This window comes from Aedes aegypti, chromosome 1, assembly GCF_002204515.2.
Source record: "Aedes aegypti strain LVP_AGWG chromosome 1, AaegL5.0 Primary Assembly, whole genome shotgun sequence".
Classification (NCBI taxonomy): domain Eukaryota; kingdom Metazoa; phylum Arthropoda; class Insecta; order Diptera; family Culicidae; genus Aedes; species Aedes aegypti.
The window spans coordinates 304,541,688-304,558,628 of NC_035107.1; the positions used below are offsets into that span (position 1 = coordinate 304,541,688).

The window sequence follows — 16,941 nt, forward strand, 5'->3', positions numbered from 1 at the left end:
ACCGGAGAGGCTGGCCATTTGTCTGCACCGGCTGATAGGCACAATCTGGGAAACAGAACAGCTACCGGAGGAGTGGAAGGAAGCGGTCATATGCCCCATCTACAAGGAAGGCGACAAGTTAGATTGTGAGAACTTTCGAGCGATCACCATTCTAAATGCGGCCTACAAAGTATTATCCCAGATCATCTTCCGTCGTCTGTCACCTGTAGTAAGTTCGTGGGAAGTTATCAAGCAGGCTTCGTTGACGGTCGATCGACAACGGACCAGATCTTTACTGTACGGCAAGGCGGCCTACGATAGTATCGACCGCGTAGAGCTATGGAAAATCATGGACGAGAACAGCTTTCCCGGGAAGCTCACGAGACTGATAAGAGCGACGGTGGAAGGTGTGCAAAATTGTGTGAAGGGTTCAGGCGAACATTCCAGTTCGTTTGGATCCCACCGGGGACTACGACAAGGTAATGGACTTTCGTGCTTGTTGTTCAATACTGCGCTAGAAGGTGTTATGCGGAGAGCCCGGCTCAACAGCCGGGGTGCGATTTTTACGAAATCCAGTCAATTTGTTTGCTTCGCGGATGATATGGACATTGTCGGCCGAACATTTGAAAAGGTGGCAGACCAGTACACCCACTTGAAACGCGAGGCAGGCAATCTAGCATAAAATCAACAATTAACACAACATGTCCTCCGTTTAGTGCCGAAAATATGACGACTCACCCTGAACCACGAAAAAACAGCAATCAGCATCGACTCAAGTCGTTCTGTCTTCCGTTCCAGGCCGAGGCTTCAAATGTTTGGGAGCGCACAATACACTTCCCAACTGTACCATTGTAGTGTCCGGAAGGAGGAACCGGCATATACAAAGTTAGTGGCTCAATCAGCCGAATTGCCACAGGAGCGATTCTAGCGCAACTTCATCGCTCGAAACACTTTACAAGACTGACGTGACATTCGTCTCTTCCCGTTTGCTTAGGTTTTCCTTGTTACTCAAACTATATGCCCTTCTGCTTAGTTTTTATCTTCTCTAGTACCCCTCTCAATCCCTACAAATAGCACCATCGCAGAACAAGATCCTGAGGGCATTCCTTCGGCATCCACCACAAGGCTTTCGGACAATCGGTTCCCCGTCTCAAAGCTTCACTCAGATTTCAGAACTAAACTTGTTTTTATTCAATTTTTAAAACCTTTCTATTTGCGCTCTGCATTTCTGCTGAATACCCGTTTCCAATCTGCTTTCCACGAGTTACAAAATTTTCGAACAAAATATTAGCACTTGAATTTGGTCTCTCTCTCTCATCTCTTTTCTCCAAGAAAATACCTATTCAAAAGTTTCATTTTTTGCTCCATGCACTAAGATCTATGATCATCGGAAAGAAATAATCCAAAACTGTACCCTAGCTACGTATAATTCCTAGACTGTTTGTTCTGGAGGCAACTTCCAGATGTCATTGGCCTTCTCTTTGATTTTCAATCTTGATCTTTATATTGATTCTCCGGCAGATGTCGCTGCGACGGTTTTAATGTTCAAATGTCCGCAAGTTTTGGTAGGACGAGCAATAGATGGCGCTCTCTCTGTGTGTACGTGACTGTTTGCAACAGTTCACCACTGACTGCTTAAAAGCTAACATTTGACTAACTTTGCAAGTTGATTTTTTTCTTAATAAGTTTTTTTAGATCGAGTCTCCTTTCCTATTTGGGGGAACTGTACACTGAACAAAACTAGTTTTGAAAAATATAATATTTGCAGGTAATAACAGTTACTTTGCGTTATGGTCTTAATCGCTAATACAATATCACATTCTCATTTATCAGTATTTGATAGTATATAATAAGTTTCAGCTAAATAAATTATTCGACTTTGTCTCATGCCATCGTTCACATCGGTTCTGTGGTAGAATTTGTTTTGTATAATTACTTTCCTTAAAAAAAAAAAACCTATCATATCCTAAGCTATTTACGATACTTCTTTACACTGACACAAAAGTCAACAATCCAAACTAAGAAACTAGAGGCTACACAATATATGACTTACCATCGCGGACAATACTTTCCCCGGGGGACTCACGCATTGAACCGTGTGCCTTCGCAATCCCGCTGGTACCGTAACCGGGCCGATTCCCGCTCCTCCGCGTCCAGATACCACAGGGTGATGGCGTAGCGCGTCCGATGAGACGGCTGCACCTCGTGCGGGTTCCTCCGATCCGACCAGAAGAACAGAATCCGGTCGAAGATGGGTTCGATGTCGGCCACCCGGTCGTTACAACCCTCCGGGAAGATTCTGTTGGAATAGATTCACGGTTGAAAGCACATAAACGTAAAAATTTTGATTCGCAAAGCTTACCGCAAGAGACCGCCACTCGTCCGCACGTCCCAGTTGAGATTGAGATAGTAGATGGCGGTGATGCAGCGACCGTCTTTGTTCGGGTTGTCCACGTGTTTTACGTAATGCGAACCGTGACCCGGATAACATGCGACCATTGCCTGGAAAAACAATAAGAAAGAATTCAAATTAGCGACATCTCAACGCCGATGTTTGAACTAGTCATCGGTAGATGGCGGCGGTGCAAAAGGTGACATTGTTTCCCCTTCAATCTTCACGCAATCCGACCGTAAAGCTAATATTTGGCTCATAAATGACACCCGGGATACGCAAACAATCAGTCGTCGTCATTGTCATTTTTGGCGTACGTGACTTTGTCGCAACGCCGCCGCAGCTGCAGAACTGCGAGGAAAGCTCGAGGAAGGGAAAAGGCTACCGGCGACCGTGCAGAAGTGAAGCAGTATGGCGACGACGGCGGCGATTATGATGAAAAGAAAGACAAACATTTTCATTTCGATCGAAGTCGGCCGCGGCCCGGTGGTGGTAGGTAGGTAATCATCCAAGTGAGCGTTGAGCTTTGCTGCTGCGCAGTTTTGTTCTACGAGTGAGTGCAGTATAAGCTAGCAAGCGCCATTGCGCATCGAAAGCCATCGATAAGCGACGATGCAGAAGGGGGCGGCTTTTGCACATGCCATTCTAGGGAGTTCTGAAAGCTCATAAATTGTACAGAGCTTATCAAAATTATAAAAGGACAAGATCACTTAAATTATTAGTTTCTAACAAAATGAAAACACCATGAAAAATCACCGTAATTGATGGATGACCCCCTAAGTACGTCCCAACCGTCATTTCGGGGAAGTCCACCTGAGCGATTGCATAGCAGCATGTGAATCAACAAAACTTATCTGCATTAGAGCCATTTGCGTGTACGCAAACAGACGTTGAGAATACGGTGTTATAACAATTTCTAAGGTGTGGAACTATGGGAAAAGTAAAGCGGCGAACTGAATTGTTTGATAATTGTGATTTGAAACGTTAACATTTTATAGTATTTTCATGAAAAGTGTAGTTTATCCAAGAAAACTTTCCGTGTAAAACGCTATGAAAATGCTATTGTGTCATTAATCGCAATGAATCAGGTTACAAATCAAGTTAATTTTGTAATCACGAAGATACTTTCCGCAATCAATCAATTATCACCTATTTGATTAGTACGTGGAGAACGAGCTTTACCTGTAAATGAGTCATACCTACACTAAAAACTCAAATTATTAAGTATTTTTTTTACGTGAATTCAATTTACGTTACTTTTTTACGAAGTTCGTAAATTTAGTTTAAACGATTGAATGGAATTATGGGGCCTATTTTGTAAATCGAGCAGATTCATGTGACTCGTCTGATTTCATTATCGATCAAAGCAAGCATCCATATTTCAGATGTCACCCGTCGACTCCCATAGTAATCCAGTCACATAGAGTGACAACTGTCGAAAAACTGACAGAGCTGAGTCGAGCGAATTTTTCGGTCGACAGTGACTCCAGTCGAGTCATTTTGATCGATTCGACTTATAAAATAGACCTCTATGTATTAGAATAAAAAGATTCGCTGAAATGATGTGAAGTATTTCCAACTCGTTTATAGTTCAGTTTTAACGTGTATAAATAATAAAATAATCATACATACTTTTGGTCATACCTTCTTTAAACTCCTAAATACTCTGCAATATTATCTTCATATCTACAAGCGTGATCTATGGAAAACTGGAAAACTTGGCAAACGCAAAGAAGTTCAAAGCAATATATTGCTTTGATTTTGTTGTTGTATTGCCGAATTCCAATCAAAAGATGTTCTGAGCCTTCCAAGTACTTCCTGGAATATAGATCCTTAGGTCTACATACATAATAAGTGACATGTTGGTAAATTATTACTACAGTACATGCTCATAGTAAGTCAGTGAAGTAAATTTAGCAGCTTTTGGCTGAAGACGGTGTAAATTGTATTTTTTATACCCTTACATCTGATTGATATTTTTTGATAAAAGTGTAAGTTTAGTAGACTCATGTTTTTAAGTTGGATAAATTGTTGAATTCAACGGAGGTTCATGAAACGTAAGTCTTTAGATCTACATACATAATCAGGGTGTCTACTCGTTTATCAATATGAAATTCCCTGATACTTCCAGGTTTTACCAAATAATTCCAGGTTCAAGAAAAACTCTAATTTTATATGTCTTACACAAACTAACGACAAATTTTATAGTGTTTATGATTTAATAGTTATTTACTCTACTCTTTACATTTTTTAAAGCATTCTGGAGCAATTACAATATCCAATATTCCAATAATAAGGTGCTAAATATATCTAAGTTTAAATATTAAGTATTAAGTAAATTCTCTGTTCATCATTGTGAACTAAAGGGAGCCTTCAAGTGCATCAGAAAGAAATTATTGCAAAATGAGATTATTCACCATTAATTTACATGGGTTATTTGGACACCTAATTAGCTTAGCTTAGCTTAGACTGACTGCACATATCAATGGTTGCTATTCCGTGATTGACCGAAGTCAGTGAAAATGCACAAAGAATCAACTAGAAATTCGGCTGGGATTGGCCATAATCTTCTTCAGTGTGCATAATTCAGTGCCTCTATTTATACATGGTCAATAACGGCGCCGGCCACGTCCTTACAGTCAGGTGGGATTGGGGGAAGGACTGTTAGTGTGTAATCTTTGCTATTTGGAGACCGTGTTTGCCTCTGCATCTCCACAGAGGTTACTGGGAGGGATGTTTGTTAATGGGAAGGATCGTTGGGTCACAGGATTCACTTTGATAAGCGATTAGACCATGATAAATAATTATTTGTGAGATATAAACATGCTTATATGTAAATATAATATTTTCATTTGATATGAACAATATCTATGTAGTGAAAAAATATGCCGACACTTGAGGTGACGAATCTTTCAAAGTTTGTTGAATAAAGTGAAGCTTTTGGAAGTCTACAATTGAAGTGTCGAACCATTCAAAGTTTTTTTTTAATTACAAAAATAAAGGTAAAAAGAAGAAGGTGTTTTAATATAAAAGCACTCAGAGAAAATAGGCGCGCAACCCGTGAGGGAAAACAACTGACGACTGCTGGGGCTTTCTTGACGCACTCCCCAGGAGCAAGCGTCAATGTCGGAAGATCAAAAAGAACTAATCGAAAGCGGCACTTTTTCACTTTACTCGATCGACACGCGACATGTTTGATCCCGTCCTCATCGCCGGCCACGGCAGGAGCAAGCGTCAAGGTCGAAGGATGAAACACAACTAACGGATCACGCAACTTTTTCACTCTCACTCGACCGACGCGCGACATGTTTGATCCTGCCCTCATCGCCGGCCCCGCAGGAGCAAGCGTCAAGGTCGGAAGATCAAACACAACTCTGAATATAAAGACTCTAGTTGGATCAAGAATAAACTCCACGAGGACTTTTGCTTAATGCTATAAAATTTGTTGTTCTGAAGCCTAGCGTTTGAAATGAAGCTAACATTTCTTTGGAGAAACAAGAATAAATTACTCTCAAAGAAGAGAAATAACCAACAAATTTATTGGTATAAAGTTAGAGTTTTCAAATTTCCCGGGATTTGACCTCCCGGGAAACGGGAAACAAAACTACCACTTCCCGGGAAATCCCGGGATCCCGGGAAATCCAAAAAAACGTGAAAAAAAAGCAAATTTGGTGGAACCCTATCCCTTAAATTATTCGTATTTCGTGTAGGGTCGGTGTTCCATTAGTAGACAGTCCCCTATTGTCGCACCAGCAGCTTTTGACGGCCGGCCCTCTACAAATCGTTGCAGAACATTTCCAACATGAAGCTCAGGAACCATTTTTTTTTATATATATACCCTCCACTGACCCCCATACCAAGGAGTACATGGGTTATTTGGACACCTAATACGCAAAAAATAAAAAAGAAGTGGTGTTTGTATGTCACGAAATAACTTAAGAATGAATGAACGAATTGACGTAAGTTTTTCACTGCTACACTCGACAGGGGATGCGACGTGATCGTGCGAAGAAATAGCTTAGGAAAGCCTCCGAAATAATCGGGAAAACGGGAGAAGAATAATGTGTCATTTTGTATGGGGGATTACATGACGTTTTCCAGCAGCCTACTTGATGGCAAGACGAAGTTTGCCGGGACCACTAGTTTAAGATTAAAATTTAGTTTACCGATGTTTCAAGAGTTCTTAATTGAATAATTGTTACGAAATTTTACATTAAGAATTGTTCAATACCAGATTGCTTTTCCAAAATCGGATTTTTTTGTATCAAATATTTTCCAATAATTTTAAAAATGGTGACAGTAATCAGGAGCAATGAGTTTGATTCCTCATGGAATCAGATCAGACATTTTTCGTGACATTACGACAAATAATACATTTTATATTACTGTATGCAGTTTCAATGATTTTCTCAAGCAATATAATCAGAAATTATTTTAGGTATAGATGGATATAGATATAAATATAGATAGATGGATAGAATTCCTCCAAGATTTTTTTTAGGTTAAAAATACAATCTGGGTTTTTTCAAAGAATACCACAAAAATTACCTCATAGGCTAAGAGATTCTATCAGAAATGTCTTCATATATTGTTTCAGATATTTTTCAATAAAGCCCTTAGTCCCCCAAGATTTTATCCGGAGGTTCTCCCATCGATTTTTCTAGAACATCCTCCAAGACTCCCGTTTAAAAACTGTTGGAATATTCAATCAGAAACCTTTCCAGGTGCCAATAGGAATCGCAGGATTTCTTACAAAATTGTCATTTAGAATTTCTTTAAGATTTTAGCTAGGATTTCTAAGGTGGAATTACTTAAGAGATTGCTCATAAGATTTCTTTGGGAATTCCTCCAATAATTCTAACAGATTTCTCAAAGAAGTCTCCAAACAATTTTTCAAGCTTTCATCCAGGAATTTTTCTAGGGAAATATGAATGAATTTTCCCACAAATCTATGGAATTGTTGAAAAAATCCTGACGTATTCCTAAAGCAAATGGTAAACTTGTGCAAGTTACTGAGTCACCCTTGATGAATGAGGATTTCTAGAAGAACTCACTCTTGATGAAATTTTAGAAGATTTTCTAGATGTTTGCTAAGATAATAAAAAAACAAATCAATTGAATCTCTGGATAATATATTGCAGAATTTTGTGAAGGAACTCCTTGAAAAACATCAGGCGAAATACCTAAATAAATGTGTAGGAATGATCGATGGAATTCTTGGAAAAATTGCTGTAGTGTTATCTGGTGTGGTACATTAAATCACCTTTTACCCTTAAACAACTAGAGAATCCAGTTGAGAAGTTAGTGAAGTAATATCTGGAGGAAGCCCTAAGCTAGTCTTTGGAAAATTGTTCATTTAACCCATGAGAAAATTACTGGAGGTAGTAATGTTGAAGTGCTCAAGTGAAACTGGAAGTAATAGTGTTGAAGTGCTGAAGGAAATTCTGGAGAAATACTTTGAGCATCCTTTGAAAAATTGCTAGAAGAATTGATAGAGGAATCTCTCGAAGAATTTCTGGAGAGAACCCTGTATTAGTCCCTGGAAACATTCCAGATGAAATCTCTGGAATAATCACTAGGATAATTCCTGAAGATTTTCTCGAGAAATATGAGATGAAATTTTGCACTTCAAGCAAAATAAGGAAGAAAGGGACTTAAGAGACCCTTTCGAATCAAATTGCAGAGACCTCTCATCACAAATAGAGACTTGCATTAATATAGAGACCAAGTTTCCAAAAACAAATCTGCTACCAATCCTAGAAATGAGAATCCTTTACTGATCATATATAGATATTAAAAGAAATCAATCATGTTTTGGTGAGTCGATAAAATTTCATAATCGAAAAGATCGCCACAGCTGAAATAGTGTTTTGAAAGCGGCGCAGCCGAATTTTTGTCAATTCCAGATAACTTTCCGGTAAATAATAGTTAGCTCTAGGTTTGACGCCAAAATTCTTTGTCGTGAACATATTTTATCATGAATTACAGACTTATAATAATTTTCATGATTGTGATCGCTATTCTCTGAGAATTCCAGGTTTTTTCCAGGTTGAATAAAATTCCCTGATAATTCCAGGTTTTCCAGGTTTTTTCCAGGTAGTAGACACCCTGATAATGAATGACAATGTGTTTTTTAAGCAATGTAAAATTATTAATCGTAAAAATGTTTTGTTCAAAAATTTAAATTTAAAAGCAATAATTGAAACGAGTATTTATTTGGTCCATTTCACCTAAAGAATACAATTTCCATTCGGAGTACCTACTTTGACTTTTATTGGATTTTAATGCGTTCATAATAGCAACGATAGATACAGTCGCCTCTCCACATCTCGATATCGAAGGGACCACCGAGATAGGGAGAGATCGAGACAAAGAACATTAATTTAATGAATACTAGATTGAAAATCACTCCGTTACTAGGAAAATAATAAACAAACAAACTTTATTTCGAGTTTCCAAATTGTTCTGAATCACTTAAATCTGGTCTAGTATCCTTTGATAATGTTCATATCGACATATGGACAGAAAGTTGGGAACGAAAAATCAACAGGAACACATCGAGATATGAAGATATCGAGATAAGGAGGATATCGAGATATGGAGAGGGAAATCGTATGCAGAATGAAGGGGCCGAAGCAATCATCGACATAGGGAAAGATATCGAGATGTAGAACATCGAGATGTGGAGAGTCGACTGTAATCAGTTATGCTGTAGGTAGATCAAAAGACCTTCATTTAGTTTAATGATAATAATCAACGGCCAATAACTAAAAACTATCGCTAGAGCACTGCTAACTCTTGTAGTTCCTAAGGCTTTGCTCCTGTGCCTCGATCCCCCCGGAACTGCATCAGGCAACTTCATCGGGGGAGGACTGTGCTCATGCACTTCGTCAATCTCAGCCTCTAGCTGTTCTACTAGTTCACTGTTGGAGCTTAATGTCGTCAAAAACGCAGCTCACTACGACATTACTACGGTGTCTCTGTGACTACTCGTTTTTCTCAATTGGCGGTTGAAGATCTCACCGGGGCTTTGGACAGCTTTCTGTGCGACGACGCATACTTCCCTTGGGCTGGCTTCGCGTCAGAGCCCTGTTGAACTTCTTCTGGACGCTCATGTGCACTTCGTTGCTCTACGACCTACGACGACTCGTTCTCCGCTGCTGTTCGAGCTCTCCTGGTTGACCAATTGGATGCCGAGGTCGGTTCAGCGATTCCGGTTGGAGGATGACTTCCGGTTCACTGGCGCTCCGACGACTCAAGCCGGTGATACGCTACACACTACTCAGAGTAGTTCCCGGCGGTGGATCTATCCTACTCCGACGAAGATTTCCCCGGCGGCGGAAGATCTCCCGAACCGATGCTATCCGGGTAGATGTCGAGGTCGTTCCTGCGATTCCGATGGAGGGAAACTTCCGGTTCACAGGTGCCCCGACGATCATTTGCCGGTGCTATTACGCGAATTACTCTAGACCCCGGCGGTGGACTCAGCCTACTCCGACTCGACGTTGGTTGGCCAAGTGCCAGAGTCGGTTCTGCAATTCCGGTTGGAGGATGACTTCCGGTTTGCAGGCACCCCGACGAATTTTAACCGATACTACACTACGCCCGCTCTACTCGGTATAGTCCCCGACGGAGGATCTAGCCTGCTCCGATCGCGACTCGGAGCTCTCTGGTCTTCACGCCATCTCCTTTGCAGCAACGACATAATCGCCGTTATTCCCTTGTTCACCGCATTCCAAGTGCTTTCAAGCTGGCACATGTTCTGCACAATGTTGTCCGGATTTAGGACGCTGGCGGTTTCTGGCATCATCTCGCGTCGTATATACCTGGACCGAGGGCAGTCGAATATGACATGCTCTGGGGTCTCCTGCGTGTCCGAATGTGTGCAGATATTTCCGGAAGCATCCATAGCCTGACAAAAACTGAGTCAGGAAGAAGTTAACTTCTCCATGTTTTCTCGCCGTCCACACCGATACGTTAGGGATTAGTATGTGCGTCCACCTTCCTTTCTCCGAGTTATTCCACTCCTATTGCCACCTCGCCATTGTATCCATTTTGATGGTATTCCTCACATTCATTGTGTCCCTTTAGTGGTAGCATGCGATGTCCTCAGCCAGAGTGATGCAGATGGGGACCATTCCGGCGATAACGCAGACTGTCTCCGATGATATAGTACGGTAGGCACTCGCCACCCGTATAGCCATGAGCCGAAACGTGCCTGCCATCTTATCTCGGTTACGCGTACCCAACTCTGCAGCCCAAGCCGGGATTCCGTACCTCAGTATAGACGATGATACGGTGTCCAGAAGACGCCTCGTACTGCTTCTTGGTCCTTCAATGTTGGGCATGATCCTAGCGACGGTGTTAGCTGCTTTCGCTGCCTTTTCACAGGCATAGTCAACGTGGCTGTTGAAGTTTAGCCTGTCGTCGACCATTACTCCAAGGTGCTTTAGAGAGCGCTTAGATGAGATTGCGTGTCCTCCGACGTTGATCTCGAGCTGTTGAACCTTGCAGTTACTGACCAGCACTACCTCCGTTTTGTGATGAGCCAACTGCAGCTTGACTCCAGTCATCCACGATTCAATGGTGTCTACCCAGACAACCAGAAGTCGCATACCAGTTTACGAGCAAAGTCGTTTAATCATACAAATTGCATCACATCCGCACTAAATAGTGGATGAAATCGTTTGATCGATGAGTTTCCTCGCATAAAACGCTATTTTATGAGTTAATATGTACATTTCGTTTCGTCCCGTATACTCGTACAAAGGAAATCGGATCAATCCGTAGCAGCTGTCAAATTAATTTTGTTATCATAAATTAAGTCGCATAAGAATACAGATTAATTCGCAATAAAATCTACACACTCGCATTGCATGTTATCTTTCATCATATAAAATATGCACATATATCGCCTCCACTTTTGCACGTATAAGGCCTTTTAACGACATCTTATACGTGAAACATTGTGCATATAAACATCGCATAACGCAAAAGGTGATTTCATTGTACGTGCATTCTGGTTGTCTGGGTAGCGATTCTGCCGTCAGCATCTCCACCTCTTCCGCAATCTCGCCAGTTATCGCAAGAACGACGTCATCTGCGAACCCGACGATCTCGACTGCATTCGGCAGTGACAAGGTTAGCACTCCATCGTATATCATGTTCCACAATGTTGGAGCAAGTAGTGATCCCTGTGGAACTCCCACCGTAATTTTAATTCACATCCGTCCCTGGTCATAAAGCAGTACCCGGTTCTGAAAGTAACTTTGCAGAACTACACAGATATTCGGGAACCCGCATTCTGAGTAGGGCTGCGGCGATAGCCTCCCAACTGGCACTGTTGCACGCGTTCTGGTCTGTCATCTCGCAATGTGACCAGGCCTTCGAGAAGGGTAACCCTCCTGAAAGAATGCCATTGGTACAAAGGGCCTCTTCCTGGTGGCACAGACTAACGAATACTGCCTTACCTACTTTGTGCTCAAGGCCTCGATTGTAACAAACGATGAGTCGGCTCTGATGGTCGTGAGGTTGGAAGGAGCCGTGCGGTGCCGACGCCAGTACTAATGTAGCTATTGCTAAATATGGTGAAGTTGAGGCCCAGTATAGCGGAAGACCCTCCTCACTGAAGGCTCGTTGGTTCTTGACGAGGTCGGTTATGATGTGTCTGAAAATGCCGTAAACCACAGCGGCCGCCTACCCGTCCAATGTGGTATCTTCTCAGCTGAGGCCTACGCCCTTGTGCAGGCTTGTAAGCTCGCTAATGGGGTTCAGACAGTCGTCTTCTCTGATTCCGCTGCGTTAAGAATGGTGATCGCTCAATAGTTCTCACATTCTAGCTTGAATTCCAGATTCTGGCTATCAATCGGTGCAGACAAGTAGCCAACCTGTCCGGGCCCATTTTAATAAGCTTCGCCCCAATATCATCCCAGCTGCCTTGTTGTTCTTGAGATGTATGATAGCATCCTTAACTTCACCTATTGTGAGAGTTTGCACGTCCTCCTCTTCCACCGTGCTGATAAGCGATTCCTCCTGCTGCCCCTTGGTCGCCCGCCTCTGCGCCATTCAGGTGTTCATCGTAGTGCTGCTACCAGCTATTAATCACCTCACGTTCATCCGTCAAGATACCTCCATCCTTATTGCGGCACATTTCGGATCGCAGCACATAGCTTTTGCGGAATGCATTCAGTTTCTTGTAGAACATACGCGTTTCTTGATACTGTTGCTCCATCTCTTCGCATTCCAATTCTTCCAGGTGGCGCTTTTTATCCCGGAATAAATGGGTGTGCTGTCTTCGTTTCTGTTTGTATCGTTACACATTTTGACGAGGTACGATGTGCTGCGGCATCATCGCCCACACTGCATTCTTCTCGTTTAAAACCGTCTGACACTCCCCGTCGAACCAACCGTTCCGTCGATTTCCTTCCACGACGAATCCAATGGCACCTTCCGCAGCGTTTTTAATGGCTTCTTTGACACTACTCCAGCAGTCCTCAAGAGAGACTTCGGCGAGCTCTCTCTCATCCGGTAACGCTGCTTCAAGGCTTTGTGCGTAAACAGTTGCGACTTCGGTGAGTCGTTCCAGATAGTACAATGGTGGGCGTCGGTACCGAATGTTGTTCACAACGGAAAGTCTTTGGCGCAGTTTAACCATCACCATCGCCGCGATAGGTTCTGACGTCGATAGTGTCCGAGAAGTGTCTTCCTTCGATCAAAACGTGGTTGATTTGCGATTTAGTCTGTTGAGGTGATCTCCGATACGGGAGACTGTGCTGGAAGTAGGTACTACGTATGGCCATGTTCTTCTTCTCCTCTCTTTAAGGCCGCTTTCGTTCGTAAGCTGCTGCGCGCTGAACTTCCCTATGATCGGTTTAAATTCCTCCTCCTGGCCAACCTGAGCGTTGAGATCTCCGATAACGATTTAGACATCATGGCTGGGGTAGCTGCGCGTAGAAAGCGCCCTTATCGTCATCGTCTGATATTGAAGAAACAACCTTTGATCCTCAACTTGCACATTATGTTGTCGATTGGCCACCACTAACACGCACCTCTGCATTTCGGCCATCACGATAAAATCTGTGCCGTAGCGCTGGTAGATTGTAAAACCATGCATATACGAATGTACCGTCGACCCACTCCAACAAACATCCTGCAGCGCTACGATGTTGAAGTTGCGGACCATCAATAAGTCTGAAAGAATGCCGGTATTTCCAAAGAAAATGAACCACCTGCAATCAATATAAATATATCAAATGGTCCTATCGCGCAAAAAGTATTGTTTCAGTACGCTCTTTCTCGGAAATTCCATAGCAAAGCAGGATAAATTAAAATATGTTGCTATCTAAATTGCAGAAATAGCCAGAAATGCTACTGTAATATCATTATGATAATCGAAAGAGAAAAGAATCAAAGAAAATAGTTCTTTTGCCGATAGGATCACTAGACAAGTTATTCAGCAAGAAGAAAATTTCATTCAGGGTCTTCTTCAGTAATTTCTCTAGGAATTCTTCTGGAATTTCCTCTATAAACCTTTTCAAGTAGTCTTCTTCAAACTTTTCCAAGATTCTTTTGCAAAAGCTCCTTCCAATACATTCAAGTTATATAGAGGCCAGTGGAAAAAGAGGCCCTTCTACAGTATGACAGTGTTTTGTTGAATCCAAATAAGTTATTTCAAGAGAACCGTAAACGTATATTAATCCTTCTAAGATTATAGGTAATCAGGGTTTCCGACCATCAAGAGAAATTCTATTCCTGCAACTCTTTCTTTTCTACTTGTACTGAACATTATGTAGGCCTTTTTTACTGCCCTTTGAGGATATTGAACTGTTGTTAACCCTTTCCCGCCCACGACTTCTTTCACAGCCTTGGATAAGAAAAATACTCTAAACAATATTTGCTTGAACAAAAGTTTATGGAAATTGTCTAAATTTGGCCGTAAGAGATTAATCTGAAAACGTTCGTAAAAAAAACTGTGTATTAATAAAAAAAAACATTTTTAAAATTCCATAATTCTTAAAATTGCAAATCACTTTGGAAAATTTGTAAATATCGAGAGCTACAGTCAAATACTGGGATGGAGAAACCGATACAAATTTCAAGGTGAGCCGAGATTCTGCTGTAACGAACTGTCACTGTGAGCCCGGATCTTTAAAAATGAACAAACATGATAAAAGCGCGTAATTGATCGAAACATATATTTGCATTTTAACAAAGTTGACAACAATCGATATTGAAACACGCATCCTTTTACTTTTTTCCAATCAAAATGAAAATTAAATGCTATGACCCTTTTTCCATGTTTGTCCAGAAAGAACGGAAGTACACAGGGGCCTTCCTTAGCCGAGAGAGTTAGAGTTCGCGGCTACAAAGCAAAGCCATACTGGAGGTGTCTGGAATCGATTCCCGGTCGGTTCAGGATCTTTTCGTAATGGAAATTTCCTTGACTTCCCTGGGCATAGAGTATTATCGTACCTGCCACACGATATACGAATGCTAAAATGGCAACTTTGGCAAAGAAAGCTCTCAGTTAATAACTGTGGAAATGCTCATTGAACACCAAGCTGAGAAGCAGGCTCTGTCCCAGTGAGGACGTAATGCCAGAAAGAAGAAGAAGAAGAACGGAAGTACACAATAAAAGAAAACTAGCGATATTTCCCAAGCCTGCCTTGATTGTCATTGGTGGGCGGGAGTTATCTTACAATTTGGAAAAGTGTTGTTCCATATTTCGTGTGTAGTATCTGTGCCTCCCTCCCAAGTCAAATCCTGCTTTAAAATCCAACTTTAATGGAATTTCATATTGGCATACTCTTCTAAAACCAAAATGTTGTGAATCTTGGCTACTATGATTGGTGTCTCCAGACAAGCTTCTTAAATTGACCTACTTAGATCCTTCCCCCAAAAGGTCGTTCAATATCAAACAAAAGGAATTTGCCGTTCCCGAGAAAATGGTTTCTTTCCCACTGTCAAGGGCAAAAACCGGTCACTTGCCCTCAAACAGTCCAACAATTTCCTGGAAATTTTCCTCGCGCCATAGATGAGTAGGGGTAGCAGAGTAATCCTCCGCTACAAACATCATTACCTGTGCGCGGTGGTCAAATAGAGAATGCACACAAACCCGAGCGCGATAAAAACCATACAAACAGAGAGACAAACACACAAATCCTCCCCAGAGTCCGAACGGAAGACTGCGCCGCCGGTTCGACCGGGAAATGAATAGACTGGGTGAGCGCGGGTAGGTGGTTGTGGTATCTTGTGCCATTCTTCCCGCCGTATGAGCTTTGTGCTAATTTAGGAATCTCGCACTCGCACAGAGCGTACGTACCCTACCTACGTGACTGGCGGTGCGTTGTTCTTAGACTGATGAGTACCGCCTTGCTATCAGCAGCCCGGCGTGTCACATTTTCACCATCCGCCGCGGCTCGTGTGACAATGTGAAGCTCAAGTCCGAGGACACACCACTCATTCAAAGCAAGCCGGTGATATCACATGTGGAGGCGACAACCGACTCTTCAGAATGATCCCAGCATGCGACGACCGGGCGATGGTACTCTGTCCGCGTTCAAGGTCTGATAAGAATATGTGAGTACTTCGAGACACAGTAGGCTAGACGACGACGCCCGAATGCACGTGCCTTCTCTCGCACGCACCCAAAGTAGGCGTAGCGGCGATTCTCATTCACGGTTCTGGTTGTGACGTCGCCGTCATTATCGTCGTTACGCATTCACACTTCGTTCTTGATTTCGCTGTCATCCGGATTGAACTGGTTTTAAACGATCCTTCGCCGGTTGGTTGGTTCACTGAATGCCGGTAGACAGGGAGGCAGATGGTCGAGTGGTCGGGCCTTCTTTTTTTGCGCTACGCGCTTGCCTGCGAAATGACCTTCCCGAAGTTCAACGGCATTTTTGGATTTTTCTTTTCCACATCGGTGTTCTGCTGGTCCACGTGCGACTTTCCGTTACTACTGTTGCGATTTTCTCGTGGTCGCGATTTTGTCCTAATCGTTGAGGGGGATCCTCCATTTGTTTACACGATCGCTATCGCTAGGCGCAATTCACACCGATACGACCGACGAGATAGTAATTTAATTGTCCTCCGATAAATTGGGCAATGATAATTCCATCGCATTTGGCACGCAGGCTCTAGCAGACAGGCAGTCGAGCAGGGAGGAGGTCATAAAACGGAATTCATGTCGTTCAGTTTAGGGGTTTACGGTACGGTACGCGCGTATTTTCTCACGTACGCCATTCGGCATGGCATGCTTAGGGGGATGGTTTGTTTTGCTTTGACCTTCCTCAAGAAACGGGAAGACTAGCATAACCACGCCTACTGTTTGCGTGGTAAGGATGCAGCGACCGTTGCTTCTTCTGTTGAAAAGAAGATGTTATGGTGAATAAGGTTTACATTGGAAAATGTCTGCTAAAATTCATTCAAGTAACAATCTTATGATGGAATTCGTCAAGTTACTGCCTGGCTCGTAGTTGCTTTCAAACCTGACCGTATATGAAAAGCACTTATCCACAGTTAGTCAATGACCTTCCGCAATGACACGCACCCTTCACACCGGAGCATTA

General features: G+C 42.5%; 1 protein-coding gene across 3 annotated transcripts in view; it reads right to left on the reverse strand.

Annotated features, from left to right (window-relative positions):
- Window positions 1-1,141: 1,141 nt before the first annotated feature.
- Window positions 1,142-16,941, reverse strand: part of LOC5576110 — a 58,476-nt gene continuing 42,676 nt past the window's right edge. For all 3 annotated transcript variants that reach the window (XM_021838394.1, XM_021838393.1, XM_021838392.1), the window contains exons 6-7: window positions 2,342-2,481; window positions 1,142-2,278 (exon numbers count right to left, since the gene is read on the reverse strand). In XM_021838394.1, coding sequence (XP_021694086.1) covers window positions 2,062-2,278; window positions 2,342-2,481 — 357 coding nt within the window. In that variant the 3' untranslated portion in view covers window positions 1,142-2,061. The remainder of the gene's footprint in view (window positions 2,279-2,341; window positions 2,482-16,941) is intronic.